The 14,745-nt window shown below is 36.2% G+C and overlaps 2 protein-coding genes across 14 annotated transcripts; both read left to right on the top strand.

Moving 5' to 3' along the window:
- Positions 1 to 775: 775 nt before the first annotated feature.
- LOC109241808 (L-type lectin-domain containing receptor kinase S.6) lies at positions 776 to 2,897 on the top strand. The gene has a single exon (XM_019408602.1). The coding sequence runs from the start codon at positions 830 to 832 to the stop codon at positions 2,837 to 2,839; it is 2,010 nt and encodes a 669-aa protein (XP_019264147.1). The 5' UTR covers positions 776 to 829; the 3' UTR covers positions 2,840 to 2,897.
- A 2,655-nt stretch (positions 2,898 to 5,552) lies between these two features.
- LOC109241810 lies at positions 5,553 to 12,942 on the top strand. 13 transcript variants are annotated; one of them, XM_019408617.1, is made up of 9 exons: positions 5,624 to 5,886; positions 6,027 to 6,107; positions 6,566 to 6,658; positions 6,783 to 6,998; positions 7,077 to 7,201; positions 7,278 to 7,463; positions 10,024 to 10,317; positions 11,186 to 11,485; positions 11,836 to 12,942. In XM_019408617.1, exons 3-9 carry the CDS (start codon positions 6,624 to 6,626, stop codon positions 12,069 to 12,071), a joined length of 1,392 nt encoding a protein of 463 aa, XP_019264162.1. In that variant the 5' UTR covers positions 5,624 to 5,886; positions 6,027 to 6,107; positions 6,566 to 6,623; the 3' UTR covers positions 12,072 to 12,942. The 13 variants fall into 13 exon arrangements, with proteins under 13 accessions (XP_019264157.1, XP_019264162.1, XP_019264161.1 ...); XM_019408616.1 differs by having other exon boundaries at positions 6,553 to 6,658; XM_019408610.1 differs by having other exon boundaries at positions 6,513 to 6,658.
- The last annotated feature ends 1,803 nt before the right edge of the window (positions 12,943 to 14,745 follow it).

The raw sequence follows: 14,745 nt of genomic DNA, 5'->3' as shown, positions 1-14,745 counted from the left end.
TAGTCATTATTTTGCTGCAACACGGAAAGTTCCAGCATAATATACTGGAGATTGGAGCACCTACATATGAACTTCCAGCATATTATGCTAGAACTCTAGTACACGGAAAGTTCCAGCATAATATACTGGAGATTGGTGCACCTGTGTATGAACTTCCAGCATATTATGCTGTAACTCCACTACACGGAAAGTTCCAGCATAATATACTGGAGATCGGTGCACCTGTGTATGAACTTACAGCATATTATGCTGGAACTCCAGTACACGGAAAGTTCCAGCATAATATACTGGAGATTGAAGCACCTGAGTATGAATTTTCAGTATATTATACTGGAAGCATAATATTCTGGAACTCCAGTATGTTATACTGGAACTCCAGTATATTATGCTGGAAGTTTAGTATATTATATTGGAACTCCAATATATTATGCTGAAAGTTCACATGTAAAAAATTCGAACTCCGGTATATTATGCTGGAATATTTTCCAAATTTTGAATAGTGTTTTTGTTCAGATTTATCTTTACATGAAAAATGGCTAAATTTCGATTACTTTTGAAATTGTGACTATTTTTCAATTACCACTTCTAAATCTGGCTATTTTGTTTTAATTCCACCTGATTTTAGCTATATCTACCCGACCCGAGCCGACTTTACCCGTTAAAGTGTACTAACCGTTCTATTCTCTCCCGCTCAGTTGATGCAAACTGCAGAGCTCTCTTCATTTGCAATTCTGCAGGAGAAAAACCATCAAATACCGAAACTTTTCCTGAAATTCAAGAACTCTCTGCAAAAACGCACTAACCAAATTTCCAGAATTCATCGTCAAGAATGCATTTTTCTTTGCAAAAACTCTTAACAGTCACTCTGTTTCTCATCTTAACCATCAATTCACCTTCCCTTTCATCTCCTTTCTTCCCTCTTAACAATGTAACTCTTTACGGTGACGCTTCTTTCACCACCAACTCCATTTATCTCACTCAACAACGCAACTGTTCATCAAATTCACCTTCCATTTCTGCCATTGGTAGAGCTTTTTATGTTTACCCAATTCGTTTTCTTGATTCTTTAACAAATAACACTGCTTCTTTCTTATGCACTTTCTCTTTTACTATTCTCCCTACTACCCCTTCTTGCCCTTTTGGTGATGGCTTTGCCTTTTTGATCACTTCTGATGTTGATTCTTTGACCAACTCTAATGGTTACATGGGTCTTCCAAAGCAAGATTCTGACATGGGAGATTCATTCTTGGCCGTGGAATTTGATACAAACGATAATCATATTGGTATTGGTGTTAAAGAAGTTAAGTTTTTGGCTTCTGCTGATGTTGATTTGAAAAGTGGGAAAGAATTGACGGCTTGGATTGAGTATAAAGATTCTGAAAAAATGATGAGAGTTTGGATTGGTTATGAAATGCAAATTAGGCCTTTTAATCCTGTTCTCGCTACTAAAATTGACATTTCCAATCAGTTGAAGGAGTTTATGAGAATTGGTTTCACTGCAAAAGGCTCTGCAGTTTACAGCATTTATCGTTGGCGATTCAGAACGTTCGGATTGCTTTCGTCTCAAACGTCTTGGGATCATCAATCCGATGAAGGAGATTGCTTGATGTGTTTTCCTGAGGAAATTGGTGAGCATTTTTCTGCCCCACATCATAGTAAAAGTTTACTGAAATTGATTTTTGTATATGGTGGCTTAGCTGCAGTTGTTACACTTGTTGTTGGTATTCTGGCTATTGTGTCTGTTTTTGTGTTAAGGAGAAAAAAAAGGGATGGTAGTAGAGGGGAAAATGAAGGCCAAGTGTGTAGATTACAAGGAAATAGAGTGCCTCAAAGATTGTCATTATCTGAAATAAAATCAGCCACAGAAGGATTTAATAATGAAAGGATAATTGGTGAAGGAGGATCTGCTGTTGTATATGAAGGAGATATTCCTTCTAAAGGAGTTGTTGCTATTAAGAGATTTGTTCAAGGGACTAGATTAGGTCCTTCACATATTCCATTTAATACTGAATTTGCTTCTATGGTTGGCTGCTTAAGACACAAGAATTTGATTCAGCTCCAAGGATGGTGTTGTGAGAGGAATGAGTTGGTTTTAGTTTATGAATTCATGCCTAATGGTAGCCTTAACAAAATCCTACACGAACACTCGCATTTTGCTAAGTTTCTGACGTGGGAGCGAAGGCTGAATATAGTTCTTGGCGTCGCGTCTGCTCTGGTGTATTTGCATGAAGAATGTGAGAATCAGATAATTCATAGAGATGTGAAGACTTGTAATATAATGCTTGATGCTGAGTTCAATGCTAAGCTTGGGGATTTCGGTTTAGCTGAAGTGTTTGATAATTCTAGGACAAGGGATGCTACTGTACCAGCTGGAACAATGGGATATTTAGCTCCTGAATACGTCTTTTCTGGCGTTCCAACTGTTAAAACGGATGTGTATAGCTTTGGTGTTGTGGTACTAGAAGTAGCATCGGGGAGAAAGCCTATCGATGAATGTGGGGGTTTGATTACTGATTGGGTGTGGGATTTGTGGGAAAAGGGGAGGATAACTGAGGCTGCTGATCCGAAACTGAAGGGACGATTTCAGAAGAACGAGATGGATAGGGTGCTCGTCGTGGGACTTTCTTGTGTGCACCCTAATCAGGAGAAGAGGCCGAGAATGAGGGAAGTTGCCCGTATGCTTAAAGATGAAGCTCCACTGCCCATCTTACCTCCAAAGAAACCAACTGTGAGAATTCAATCTGTTTTACCAGAGGGATGTGAAGAAATCATGAATTGTGCTGGAAAAATGGAGGATAGCCCATGGGCAACTCCAACAACTCATTTTAGCAGGAACTAGTTTTCTGAATACTTGCTACATTGAATTACAATAGTTGAATTGTACTTATCTTTGCAACAAGTAGTGCAGATATTATTAGTTGAAATTTTGCTTTGTTGAGACTCTAGGACTTTCAAAAGTCAATAATTACTTTGAGCTTGTGCCAAATAGTGTGTGATAGACAATGCTTCAAGTATATTTTTGCTGTTATCATTATGCTGTACACTTGTTTTCTGCTAAACATGGAAGATTCTTTTTTGAAGGGAGAACAATGGGCATTTTAACCAAATAATTGATTCATTTACAACTTTTTGTAAGGTAAAAAGAAGATAGTCATATGCAATTAAGCTACTAACGAAATACTAATTCTTAAGGTTTCACTTAAACCATATGTAGCTATTCAGTTATTTCCATTGGATTTGGGCAAGTTCATAATGATTTTGACTTTGAAATGGACTCCTAGGGTGTGTTTGGTACGAATGAAAATGTTTTCCATGGAAAATGTTATCTTAGAAAATGTATGAGTGGGTTTATCACTTATTTTCCCTTGTTTGGTTGTTGAGTGAAAACTTTTTTCCGGAAAATATTTTCTAGTTTTGGTAGAGTACAAAATATTTTTTAGGAAAATAATTTTTTATGCTACTCTCCTCACCCACCCACCTCCCCCCTTTCCCCAAGTCCCTATTTTTTATGTGCTCTTCACCCTCCCCCCCTCCCCCCCCCCCTTCCCCTTAAATACGCAACATTTTCATGACCCTATTTTCTTCAAGAATTTAATTATTCTTCTAAAAATTCATACAAACCTAAAGGAACTAATGTGTTGCTTTAATTTGTTACGTAAAAGCTACGTTGAAATTTGTGCTCCGTAACTAAAAAAGATACTTTTCCACATCATGAAAAGAAAATACTCTTTTCGTTGAAATAAAAGAAATACTTTTTACTACATTATTTTGTTGAAATGAAAGAAAATACTTTTTACTACATCATTTTATTGAAATGAAAGAAAATATTTATTCTACATCATGAAAAGAAAGTACTTTTTTGTTAAAATGAAAAGAAAAAAAAAATTGTATCGCGAAAAGAAAATACTCATTTGTTGAAATTAATAAAAATACTCTATCTATAACATGAAAAGAAAGTACTATTAATAATATTTCTATTTAGGGCGGGGGTGGGGGTGGAGCGAGGGTGGGGTGGGTGGGATTGGGGTGGGTGGAGTTGAGGTGTGGGTGGGGGTGGGTTGGTGGGGATGGGGAATGCGAGGAAGGTTGGAAAAGAGTTTTGGAAAATGTTTTCCCTTCTCTTGATAGGGAAAACATTTTCCTCAAATTAGAGGAAAATGAGCTGATGAGGAAAATATTTTCCAAAATATTTAAGTCAACAAAGCATGAGAAAATTGAAAAACATTTTCCAAAAAATATTTTCCTTCGTACCAAACACACCCCTAATTACAAATATTTTTACACATGCGAAAAATGATTTATGTTGAACCATTTATAGTGATAGATTTAAATTAATAGTTCACCTATATATAAAGTGAGAGAAAATGTCTTTTTCTTTGAGATGATTTTAGTTTCAAATAAAAATGACATTCTTGACATGTATTTTTTCAATTTTAAATCAGTGTATACTCAGTTATAGTGAGATAGTGAACTAATAAATTCAAGGGAAATTAACAGCTATGTCCATTTATAAGTAGCTCATTACAAAATGGTCAATTCATAAAATATTACTAATATTAGCCAATTAGTTATATGTAACAAAAAAAAAAATGATAAATTTTTGCTTTCTTTTGAGTGAGTGTTATTAGAATACATTGGAAACATCTTAAGGAGCTTGAATCTCAGTTTTGGGATGAGTTGGTGAAGTTTTGAGGTGGTTTGAATTAAAAATTCGAAGTAAAAACTGAACATGAAAAAATGATGTGTATCATATGTGTATCATTTGTGTATCACATACGTATCATATTTGTATCAATTATGTATCACATGTATATCCATGTATACTCGTGTGTGAGATACATGCGTGATACATGTTTGATACATGTGTCGCAGAAGAATTTTTTGAACTCGATTTAATTACGAATTTTGATACAAAACCAGTCCAAATCACCTCTAATCTTCCTCAAATGTTGTGTATTGACTTATCTATATGTTTTCAATGAATTTCAACAATGCCCATTGAAAAATTCCTTTTTTGCTTAGATTTTTAGAATATTGCATTTTTTTTGTATTTCATCACCTTATTTGCTACCTCATCCATGAAGTTTCTTTTTCGTCTTTCATCTAATGTTGCTAATCATACTTAAAAATATGGAAAGTGATTTTTGCATGTGCTTCTTTGAGAGAAAGAACCTTATTTTATTTGGTTTTTCAATTTTTATATGTGCTTGACTAGTTTTGGTAAGTGTACGACTAATGGCTAGAGGTTGGTAAGTTGAGACTTATTTGAGACATTTGTGTAAGTTTCCCTAAATTCAACTATATATACCAGACATGACAAAAAAAGGTTTAATTTCAGTATACTTATATACTTACTAAAGAAACTTTAGGTTGACATACACTTGATATTCCTGAGGTTGAAAATAATAAAAAACACAACACCTTTATTTTGGTTTAATTTTAATTTAAAGATCTACAAACAAAAATTCATAGCTTAAAAAACTTGATTTTTACATGATCCTCTCCTCCTATTTTCCATTACCTTTGAGCTATCCCCTTGAAACCAAAAAAAAAAAAAAAAAAACAAGTCAAGAAAGGAAGAGTACTTTATTTGTTTGAAAAAGAAAGAGAAAGAGCAAAGGAAAAAAAGGAAAAAAAAAAAAAAAAAGACCCTCCCCCCGAGGGGTGGGGGGTGGGGGGGAGTGGGGAGGCATCATCGCCACTACAGGTGTAATTGGGAAATTTGGTGTATAATATATGTCTACCGATTACTGAAACCCATTTTCCCCTTTTTATTTTATGCAAATGATTTTGGAAACCCTATAACCCCCAAAACTTCTCTAAACTCACCCATTTCCCCAGCTCATCATCAGTTGGACAACTTCTTTCTTAACTCTGCTGAATCAGGTGAAAATTTTGTCTTCTTTTTAATATACTACTTGTAAATAATAATACTTGTATTTCTCAAGTTTATGTTTTTTCTTATTCCTAAAACTATCCTGATCAATTTCCTCTTTTTTATGGTACTATAATTATGCAATGCACAGAGGAAGAAGAAAATAGAAGTAAATGGGTTTCATGACTTAGATTTTGGAAAAGGAAAACAAGAGACAAAATATCATAGATTGGTAATCTTCTACTTTCATCCGCAAGAGTATACTTGATATGCTATTTTGGGCCTTTTTTGTTATAACTAAAGAAAATGTTTAGTCTTTTTCTTTTGCTTAAGTTTTGAGGCTTAAAACATCACCTATGTTGTATTTTTTTTTTGTTGCAGAAAACATCTTTTAATCTAAATAAAGCCGACATGTTTAGAGAGGAAAGATGACAGTATAACATAGTTTTTATGATACTTTATACAAAAAAAAACATTGTTTTCTATGGTAGCTGAGATTAACTCTCTTGCCTTGGGTTTAGTAAAGTAGTTGATCAACTTATGCATATTAACAATCACAGACGGGATTAAAGAGGAAAAGATGAGGATGTGGAGATTGTATTATGGTTGACCTTTTCTCTTATGGTGTTAAGTATAGATGGTTGACATCTGATGAAAGCTTGTTGAAGTGAAAAAAGACAATCTTTACAGATCGAAAGAAAGAAAGTTTGCTTGGTAAAGATTAGTGCTCTCAGCTCACAATTGTGACATGGCTGCAAAACCTATTGCTGATACCATATGGCGGTACACTGCAAACCCTACTACTTTATCATTATTTTTCCATCCTACCTCTCACCTCTTTTGGAGGAGGCTGCAACTAGTTCTCATTAAGTTCTATGTATAAAATCTGGTTATTCTCATTTCACAGGGGTAGTTTCATGATCTCCCATCCGAAAGTGAGTTTGAATCTTACGGCCCATCTATCAAGTAAAGCATGCGCAAAAGTGTGGCTGGAAGCTAAAGAGATGGCGGAGGTTCTGTGTTTTGAATTGCTTCCCAGGCTGGATGTCTGGCCTAAGAGTTTTAAAAGTTCTAAACTGATTGATGATAATATTGCCATTTATTTCTTTTCAGTTAAAGGCAGGTGCGGTAACCAACCTAGCCTATATCTCTGCTTCACCTGTTATACCACCTCTAATCTTGGTATGATTTTGTGTTTCAGAGATGATCAGGTTTTCGACAATCTGCTGTACAATTTAAGACACTACGACTTTGCTTTAAAAGCCTTGGTTGGTGATTCTGAACTCCTTATTTTTACCTCTGCTCAACTGCCAGAAAAGCATCAAAGTAATTGTTACCATCCCAAACTATTGAATGCCTACAAGCTCTTTACATGTTTCAACTAACCACACTAAATTTGCAGGATTTGAGGGTCAATTATATCTATGGGGCATTTTCAATGGAAGACAAGCTCCTCCTCAACACTCATCCGATGATTGTTTCATTTATAATACCCGAGTGACACAAGCTTCAACCCCAAAGTTAGCTAATGATGTTGTCATTGGGAAGGATGGAAGTTGCAATGAATTCTCCAATAAGAAAGACCCTTGTAAGTCTTTGAGTAACTAAACTTGTTGGTTGCTTGTGCTCACCCATGCATGATAATACATATCACCTTCATCAACATATTTAGATAATGTGGATTTCAGCTATATTTATTTGCTCTGTGTACATTTACTTGAAAGGAAAATATTTTTGAAGATGCTAGCGGTTAAACCAGTGTTTTGGAAAGCGTTAAGTGCAAAAACGTGACAAGGCCTCGCTTCACCGAAGCGAGAAGCGCGAAGCGAAGCGCGCGCTTTTTTCATGTGAAGCGCAATTTAACACATAAATAAAAAAAAAATAGGCATAGATAAATGGCTAAGAACTCATTAAAAATAACATATAAGCAAAAAAAAAAAAAAACATAACAGTTAATTCACACGAACCAGAAAACAGAGCATAAAACAGATGATAAAGCAGAAAACAGAGCACAAAGTAGAACAGAAGAAGAAGTTGTTTAGGGCACAAAATCAGCGCTTAAAAAGTGAAAAAAATTGAAAGAAGAAGAGAAGAAGAAGAACAGAAGAAGTCGTCGAAGAAACTTACCGAGAACTGGAGACTTCGTCGTCGCTGGAGTTCGCTGGAGAAGAAGTCGTTGAAGAGCGTATGTTTATTTGTTAACAGATGGCTTATTTGCCAAAATTTTTAAAAAAACCCTAGCAGAAGCCTTCTGCTCGCTTAAGCACAATTTTTTATCGCTTTTTCATCGAGGCGCTTCTCGCTTAAGCGAGAAAATCATGCGCTTTTTAAATGTGAGTTGCTTTTGTAGCAGAAAAGCGCTAGCCCTACGCTTCGCATCGCTTCAGCGCTTAAAGCGAGAAGCGAGCGCTTTTAATAACACTGGGTTAAATTGAAGTTTAAAGATACATATTACTATGGGACATGTTGCGCACTATTGTTCAGAAAGATGTTTTAATTCATTTTATTACCTTTTTAAAAAAAATTCTTTTCTGATTTGATCTTTTCAGTTATCATTGCATAACTGATCACCTCATCCTCTGAAGTTATGGTCATTTTATAGTTTGAAAAATTAGGGCCATCTGGAGGTGACGTGTAGTTCTTGTCCTTCACAATGAAATATGCTTGCAATTGTGATTCATCAGATATTTGTTAGTGTTTCCTGTTGAACTTATCCGCATTAAGATCTCAATCTTCTGAATTTGACATTCCCCTTTCCCTACACTGAAATCTAGTTTTTAGAAAGTGCGAAGTAGTAAAACATGTGAAAAGAAAACATGTAGTAATAAAAAGCTAGTAGAAATTGATAGACGATGGAAAAGCAGAACTGAAGATCTAAATGGTTGTAAGCTTCTATGTGAGAAAATATCAAATAGGACTTTTGAAGGACAATGGAGCATGCAAGAGATCATTTAGTCACGACGAGAGCTCACTAATCACTCAATACATTTGTAACATAGCTAATTGAAAATGACATTTCATCGATGTGATTTAGTTCACTAGAAATCAGGAATTTGCTGCAGCGCTCCGGTGTTTAAGTTAGATCTTGCTAGTCCGTTTCCCTCTTTCTAAAAGGAAGAAGAGCAGTTAGAAGTAAACAAATACGGTGTTCGTGGCCAGCAATGTACTAAATACCTAGTTTGACCAACCGTTCTGCTGCCACAGTTTTCTACTCCCACTAATAGTTCAGCACATTCGTTGTTGCTATTGGGTGTGGGGCCAGAATCTCACAACAAGAAAGCTTCCTGTCAATCCAAAATGTTAGAAAGAAAATTAGATCATGGAGGACTAATGGTAATGTTTCAGAAAGATGTGGCCTAAAAAATGCCCCGACTTTCTTGTCATTTTCCATTTCTATATGAATCTACAGTACTTCATTGATTGTCCATGTGAAGTTGAAAGAGATCTCCATGAAACAGTATTGACATTCTTGTCCTTTTCTTATTGTTGTGTTTCTTTCTGACTCTATCTCGGAGGGGAATAGAAAAGTTTGTTTTAGGCATAGTGTTGAATGTGTGCCTTATAAGCCTTGTGTTTTACTTTTGATTGTTTAGTCTATACCAACCTTTTCTCCTCGTAAAAGATTACTAACCCTTTAAATTGCATCGGCACCCTGTCATAAAGGTTGGTCTCCTCCTACTTGAGGGAATTGAATATCCATGTTCAAAGTCAAAAGTTCCTTTTTATTTGATTTGTATCCATGTGTAGGCGTGTAGCATGAATACCCCCGTCTGCATGGATAGTGGTTATGAAAATTTTATAAATTTTGGGATTTTTAGGGCTTTGTATATTACATGATTATTGTATATTAACACCTTCGATGCAACATCGATAAGATTACTTTTGAACAATTTTTTTAAAAGACAGAAAATTCAAGAATTTGGGTTACTTACCAATTTGTTATTGTTTGTTTTAAACTTTTGTAGCGCTTCCATCATGCTCACTAGTTTCTCTGCTTTTGTAACTTGCTTTTAGCACTTATTCAGTTCTAGGTGGACCTCTGTTTTTTATTCCATTTTATTCTTTGTCTTAAATATCCTCCTCCCCAAATCTGTGAAGTGAAGATCTTTTACTTTGGACATCCTCCTCTTCCTTCTTTAAATAAGCAGCACCTACCTCAAAAACAGCTAGAAAGGGAAGGCCACTTGATGATGCTTGGCAACATGCTACTCCAGTAGATGGAAAGAAACAGAGGACAATTTGCAAGTATTGTGGATTTGTCTCTTCCTCTGGAGGCATTACTTATCTTAAGACGCATCTGGGTGGGGGTGATCCAACGGGTTCGTTAAAGGGTTGTCCAAATGTGCCACCTGAAGTCAAAAGGGTGATGACAGAATGGTTACAAGGAACTATAAGAGGGGTGAAGGCACCACAGCTAGAGGATATCAGGACTGACATGGAAGGTATGTTTCTGAAAATGTGGATGATTTTAAATATCCTCTAATGTGGAAGATTGTAACATCTTGACAGGAGTCTTTTGCTCCACAGAAAGATAATTTATTTCTATCGTTATGAGAGAAACTGAAATGTTTTCACTTTTCATGATGACCTTTTCTTTCCTGTTACTTAGCTTAAAATCTGTATGACTCAGAACTCTATTTTTTTGTTTGGGCCAGACCACATTGTGTCTATTGTACACAGCCTTATTTTGTATTTATGCAAGAGGCTGTTTCCAGGGTTCAACCTGTGACCTCCTTTTGTGTATCAATCTAAAAGTAATTCATTGTCCTTGTAAAAGTTGAAAAGGATTATCCCATGAAAATGGATATGTGCTCTCACTCTTTCTCTGGGCCTGTTTATTAGTTCAGTTTGCTGTTTGATTTGTCTATCCAATTACTTAATTTTAATTAAATATATTCCCTATCCCTATTCCTGTTTTCCTGTCTCTCTGGTATCTCAGAGGGGGAAGCCGGGTTGGGTTTACACAGCTGTACATCTGTGATTTTTGCTCACGATCTTTTGACCACCTTTAATTGCACTGCATATGGGAAGTGGCATTCTTTCCTGCAACTAGTATCTTCGTATTGCTGAAATTTTGTGTTACGGGAACAATTTGCTATGGCTGTGTTTCTTTATCTTAGAAGAGCTTCCATCACAGATAATTATTAATTTCCCCTTTACTATAACAAGTTTCTGTTAATGTTACTTTGTTAGGAAGGCTAACTGTTTGCTCTTTTTCTTCCTTCAATTTTTTAAATACCCCCACCGTCAATTAAGATTTATTTCTGAATGCTGTTGTTTGTACATTCTCCTCTTGCTCCTTTAAATTAGCAGCACATACCTCAAAAAAATCTGTTAGAAGGGGAAGGCCACTTGATGCTGCCTGGGAACATGCTACACCAGTTGATGCAAAAAGGCAGAGGGCTGTTTGCAAGTATTGCGGTTTCATATCTTCTTCCGGAGGAATTACACATCTTAAGGCGCATTTGGCTGGAGGTGATCCAAAAGGGCCCTCAAAAGGTTGTCCCAATGCGCCGCCAGAAGTCAGAAGGGTAATGGCAGAGTCTCTGAACAGAACAGTGAAAGGGGTGAAGGCCATGCAGCCAGAGGAGATCAGGAGATACATGAAAGGTATGTTTCTAAGGATATAACAAATCCGAAACTTGCTTTGATGAGGAAGTATGCAAGATCTCCACCAAGTTTTTAGAAAGCTATAATACATCTTTTGCTCTCCAAGAAAAGAATTGTATTGGAAAACTTTAGAATTACTTAACCCCTTGGTTTACATAGAACAGGAGGTAGCTAATGCAATTAGATAGTACTAAAGTACTTATCACCAGAAAAAGAAAAATAGAATTTGCTACAATAAGTGGACAGGTTAACTCACCATTTTTAGCTAAGCAATTTGCACCTTTTCTTGCTGTACACATTTCTACTTTTTCTATCTGTATAAAGTAACTATATTTTCCCAAATGTTTCAGCGGAAAATGATTGGTCTCCTCCCAAGTCAGATGACTATTCGTTGAATCAACATAGAATTGTCAAGAATGAGCAGTACTCAAATTTAGCTAGTGGGGGAAATCCTGTAAAGGATATGACCATGTCAAAGCAATCAGAGACAGCATGTGTTGATAGTTGTATGGAGGTTATAAGTTCTCATAATGCTTGTAAGTCGAGCTTTTTAAGCAAACCTACAACTAGAGTAGGTTTTCTTTAACATAATGCATCTGTAGATTGAGTACTAAGAGCTAGGAAGGATGACTGCTTAATCTAACCTGAGAGCATGCTCCGTCAATTTATGACATGACGAAACATACACGAGTACAGATGATGAAGTTGATTCTGCTGATTTATCAGCAAAAAAGTTGGTTCTTTTGATGTACAAATCTGTTATGAATCATATCTTAACCCAATACTTGGCAACTTTGTGACATTGCTAGTGATTGTATCTATGAATTTGTTGCTATGCTCCGTCCATCTTGGAGTGATTTTGAAAGATCTATTAAGCAGGTTGAGTAAGTCCTCCCTAGCAAGGGACACCATTTGAAAGTTCTGAAGTCTGCTCATTGCTGAGAATGCGAAACTGAAATGGCTTCATTAGCATCATGCGACCCTTACGGAGACTAAATCAGCAATGCTTTAGCCGATGTTACCAAAGTGTTGCGAGGGTAAGAAATATAATCCGAGTAAAGATGTGAAGGATGCTTCAATGTGAGATTGAGACCTTGGAAGTTGAATTGAATTTGACGTTAGCATACACTCGAGTACTGACCAACATCAAGGACAAACTTGTGTTAATATGCAAATGCTCCTGCAAATCAGTTGCCGGTAGACTCTGTAGATTTTCTGTGTATATGTTTCTGTATTTTTTGAGCTGCTTTGAGATCACTAGAACTTTTTTCATATAGTTTAAAAATATTGCCCTTCGTGCAAGTTCGTCTATTGGAACCTGCGAGCCAGTGTTTCATTTTGGTCAGGAGTCTTTGTTACTACTCTCTACGACAACAAGAACAACAAACCCCTGGGAGACGTAACATTCTCTAACCTTGTCTATTTGGAAAGCACATCGCCTATGTACACTTCATTAAGTTTCCTGTTCTTAATTGCAAACCAGATAATACATAGGATATATTGCTATTTTGATGTTTCCAGACGTTGATTCGTGGAAAAATGAGCTCTGACATCAACAGTTGGAAGTTTGCAAGTAAGCTGTCGCTATCAACAAGACAATCAATTTTTATGGTGCAGTAATCAATGTCAATGTTCCTCAAAATTCCCATTGTAAAAACAGCTATATTGCCCTTTTAAATATAGTGTCCTTTTAAAAGATTATATATATATATATATATATATATATATAACGCTCTTTATTATGCTATATAGTGTCTTAATAAAGGGTGTTATGCTTAAATAAGTTGTCTTCCCTTTCCTTTCCAGAACAGAACACTCGATTCCCCCCCCCTCCCCCCCCAACCCCCCTCCCCCCCAATTGTTGACGAAAAAAGCTCAAGTGAAGCCTACCGGTCCCATAAAAAGTATAGATTCTCGGTCCCATGTCCTAGCTAAGGCGTTATCTTGGAGTGGGTTGCTCGTTTCGGCTCAAATCACAACATCTTCAACTTTCAAAAAACTTAAAATCGAGGTATACCGACTTGGTGGAATACATACGGAGACACTTAAAGTTGGCACGATTTTTTATTTAGACAACTAAACTCAAGGGTGTTCCTATTGAGCACTTATACTATCCGAAACTTATTCCAATTAAGCACTTCTTGCTGAGTTGGCACATAAAGTGAGTTTCACCCAATACAGGCGCGTGAAGAGCCCGAAAAAAACAGATTTTTTTCTTTTTTTTTCTTTTTTATTTCCTTCTTCTTCTCCCTCCCGTAACAAAGCTCATCCCCTTTCAAATTTCAATGAGTCTCAACTTGCTTTCCAATAAATTTATTGTTCCAAATCAAACACCAAACTCCTTGAAGACAAGGAAAAATTGAAGAAAATAACGCTTGATTTGAAGTGGATTGTGTTGATTTTTAAAACTTAATTGGGTTAATTGGCATCTTTTAGATCTGTTGCACTTAGTTTTGGACTTAATTAGAAATAGTCTACATTTTCGCTTTTGAGTTCTTGCCATTTGAGTTCTTGCCAGATGGAGCAGACATTGATGAAATTTTTGGTGAGAGTGGAGTGAGGACGAAGCAAGGGTGGTTCGTGGTGGCGGGCAGTCCCCATCTCTTCATTGCCGAAATCCGGCGGCCTTATCCTCTTCAAAAAACCAACGATCCCCGTCTTCTTCTTCAACAATAAGAAACCAGCTGTACCTCATCTCCTCATCTTCAACCGCCGCCGCAACGAACCAGGCTGCTCTAAGAGATTTCCGGCCACCACGTTGCCGCTAGACTTCTGCATTTTTTTAAAAGAGGAGGACCTAAAGCACTCTAGTTTGGATTCGATTGTTATAGATTAGGTTATATTTTAAAGAAATTGCAGAATTCAAGTATAAAAACACTATTGTCATACACCTTTCCTGCAATTTGTTTGTAATTTCTAGTTACCCAACTTCAAAAAAGTAGAATTTCAGCATTTGTCGTCCACTAAAGAGAAAACGAAGAAGCATTAATTTCTCTCTTTGTTAATGGGTATCCTCTTTAAGTTAGGTGTGTAAATTTGCGTGTTCGTTTCTATTTGAGGATATGCTTGATTTTGGTGATTCAAAAGATTGCAGGGTGAAGAACACACATGAACATATAGTGAAGATGCTGAGTTAAGTAGTATTTTTAGGTTTTTTTCTTTTTTTTACTCAAAATAATATATGTCCTTTTTTTTATTCTCCATTCTCCACGTCAGCAGCGAGTGCATTGCACAAACTTTATAAGTTTGGCTGATTGTCA

The sequence above is a fragment of the Nicotiana attenuata genome, unplaced genomic scaffold, assembly GCF_001879085.1.
Source record: "Nicotiana attenuata strain UT unplaced genomic scaffold, NIATTr2, whole genome shotgun sequence".
Taxonomy (NCBI): domain Eukaryota; kingdom Viridiplantae; phylum Streptophyta; class Magnoliopsida; order Solanales; family Solanaceae; genus Nicotiana; species Nicotiana attenuata.
Note: the sequence above shows the minus strand (reverse complement) of the source record. Positions and strands in the feature narration are given on the sequence as shown.

Bases quoted from the DNA above. Each gene is read 5' to 3' on its own strand.
- LOC109241808 (XM_019408602.1), top strand. From the start codon at position 830: ATGCATTTTTCTTTGCAAAAACTCTTAACAGTCACTCTGTTTCTCATC.
- LOC109241810 (XM_019408612.1), top strand. From the start codon at position 6,624: ATGGCTGCAAAACCTATTGCTGATACCATATGGCG. The intron at 6,659-6,782 runs GTACACTGCAAA...CTCATTTCACAG, and splicing joins ATTGCTGATACCATATGGCG to GGGTAGTTTCATGATCTCCC. The intron at 6,999-7,076 runs GTGCGGTAACCA...TTTGTGTTTCAG, and splicing joins TTCTTTTCAGTTAAAGGCAG to AGATGATCAGGTTTTCGACA.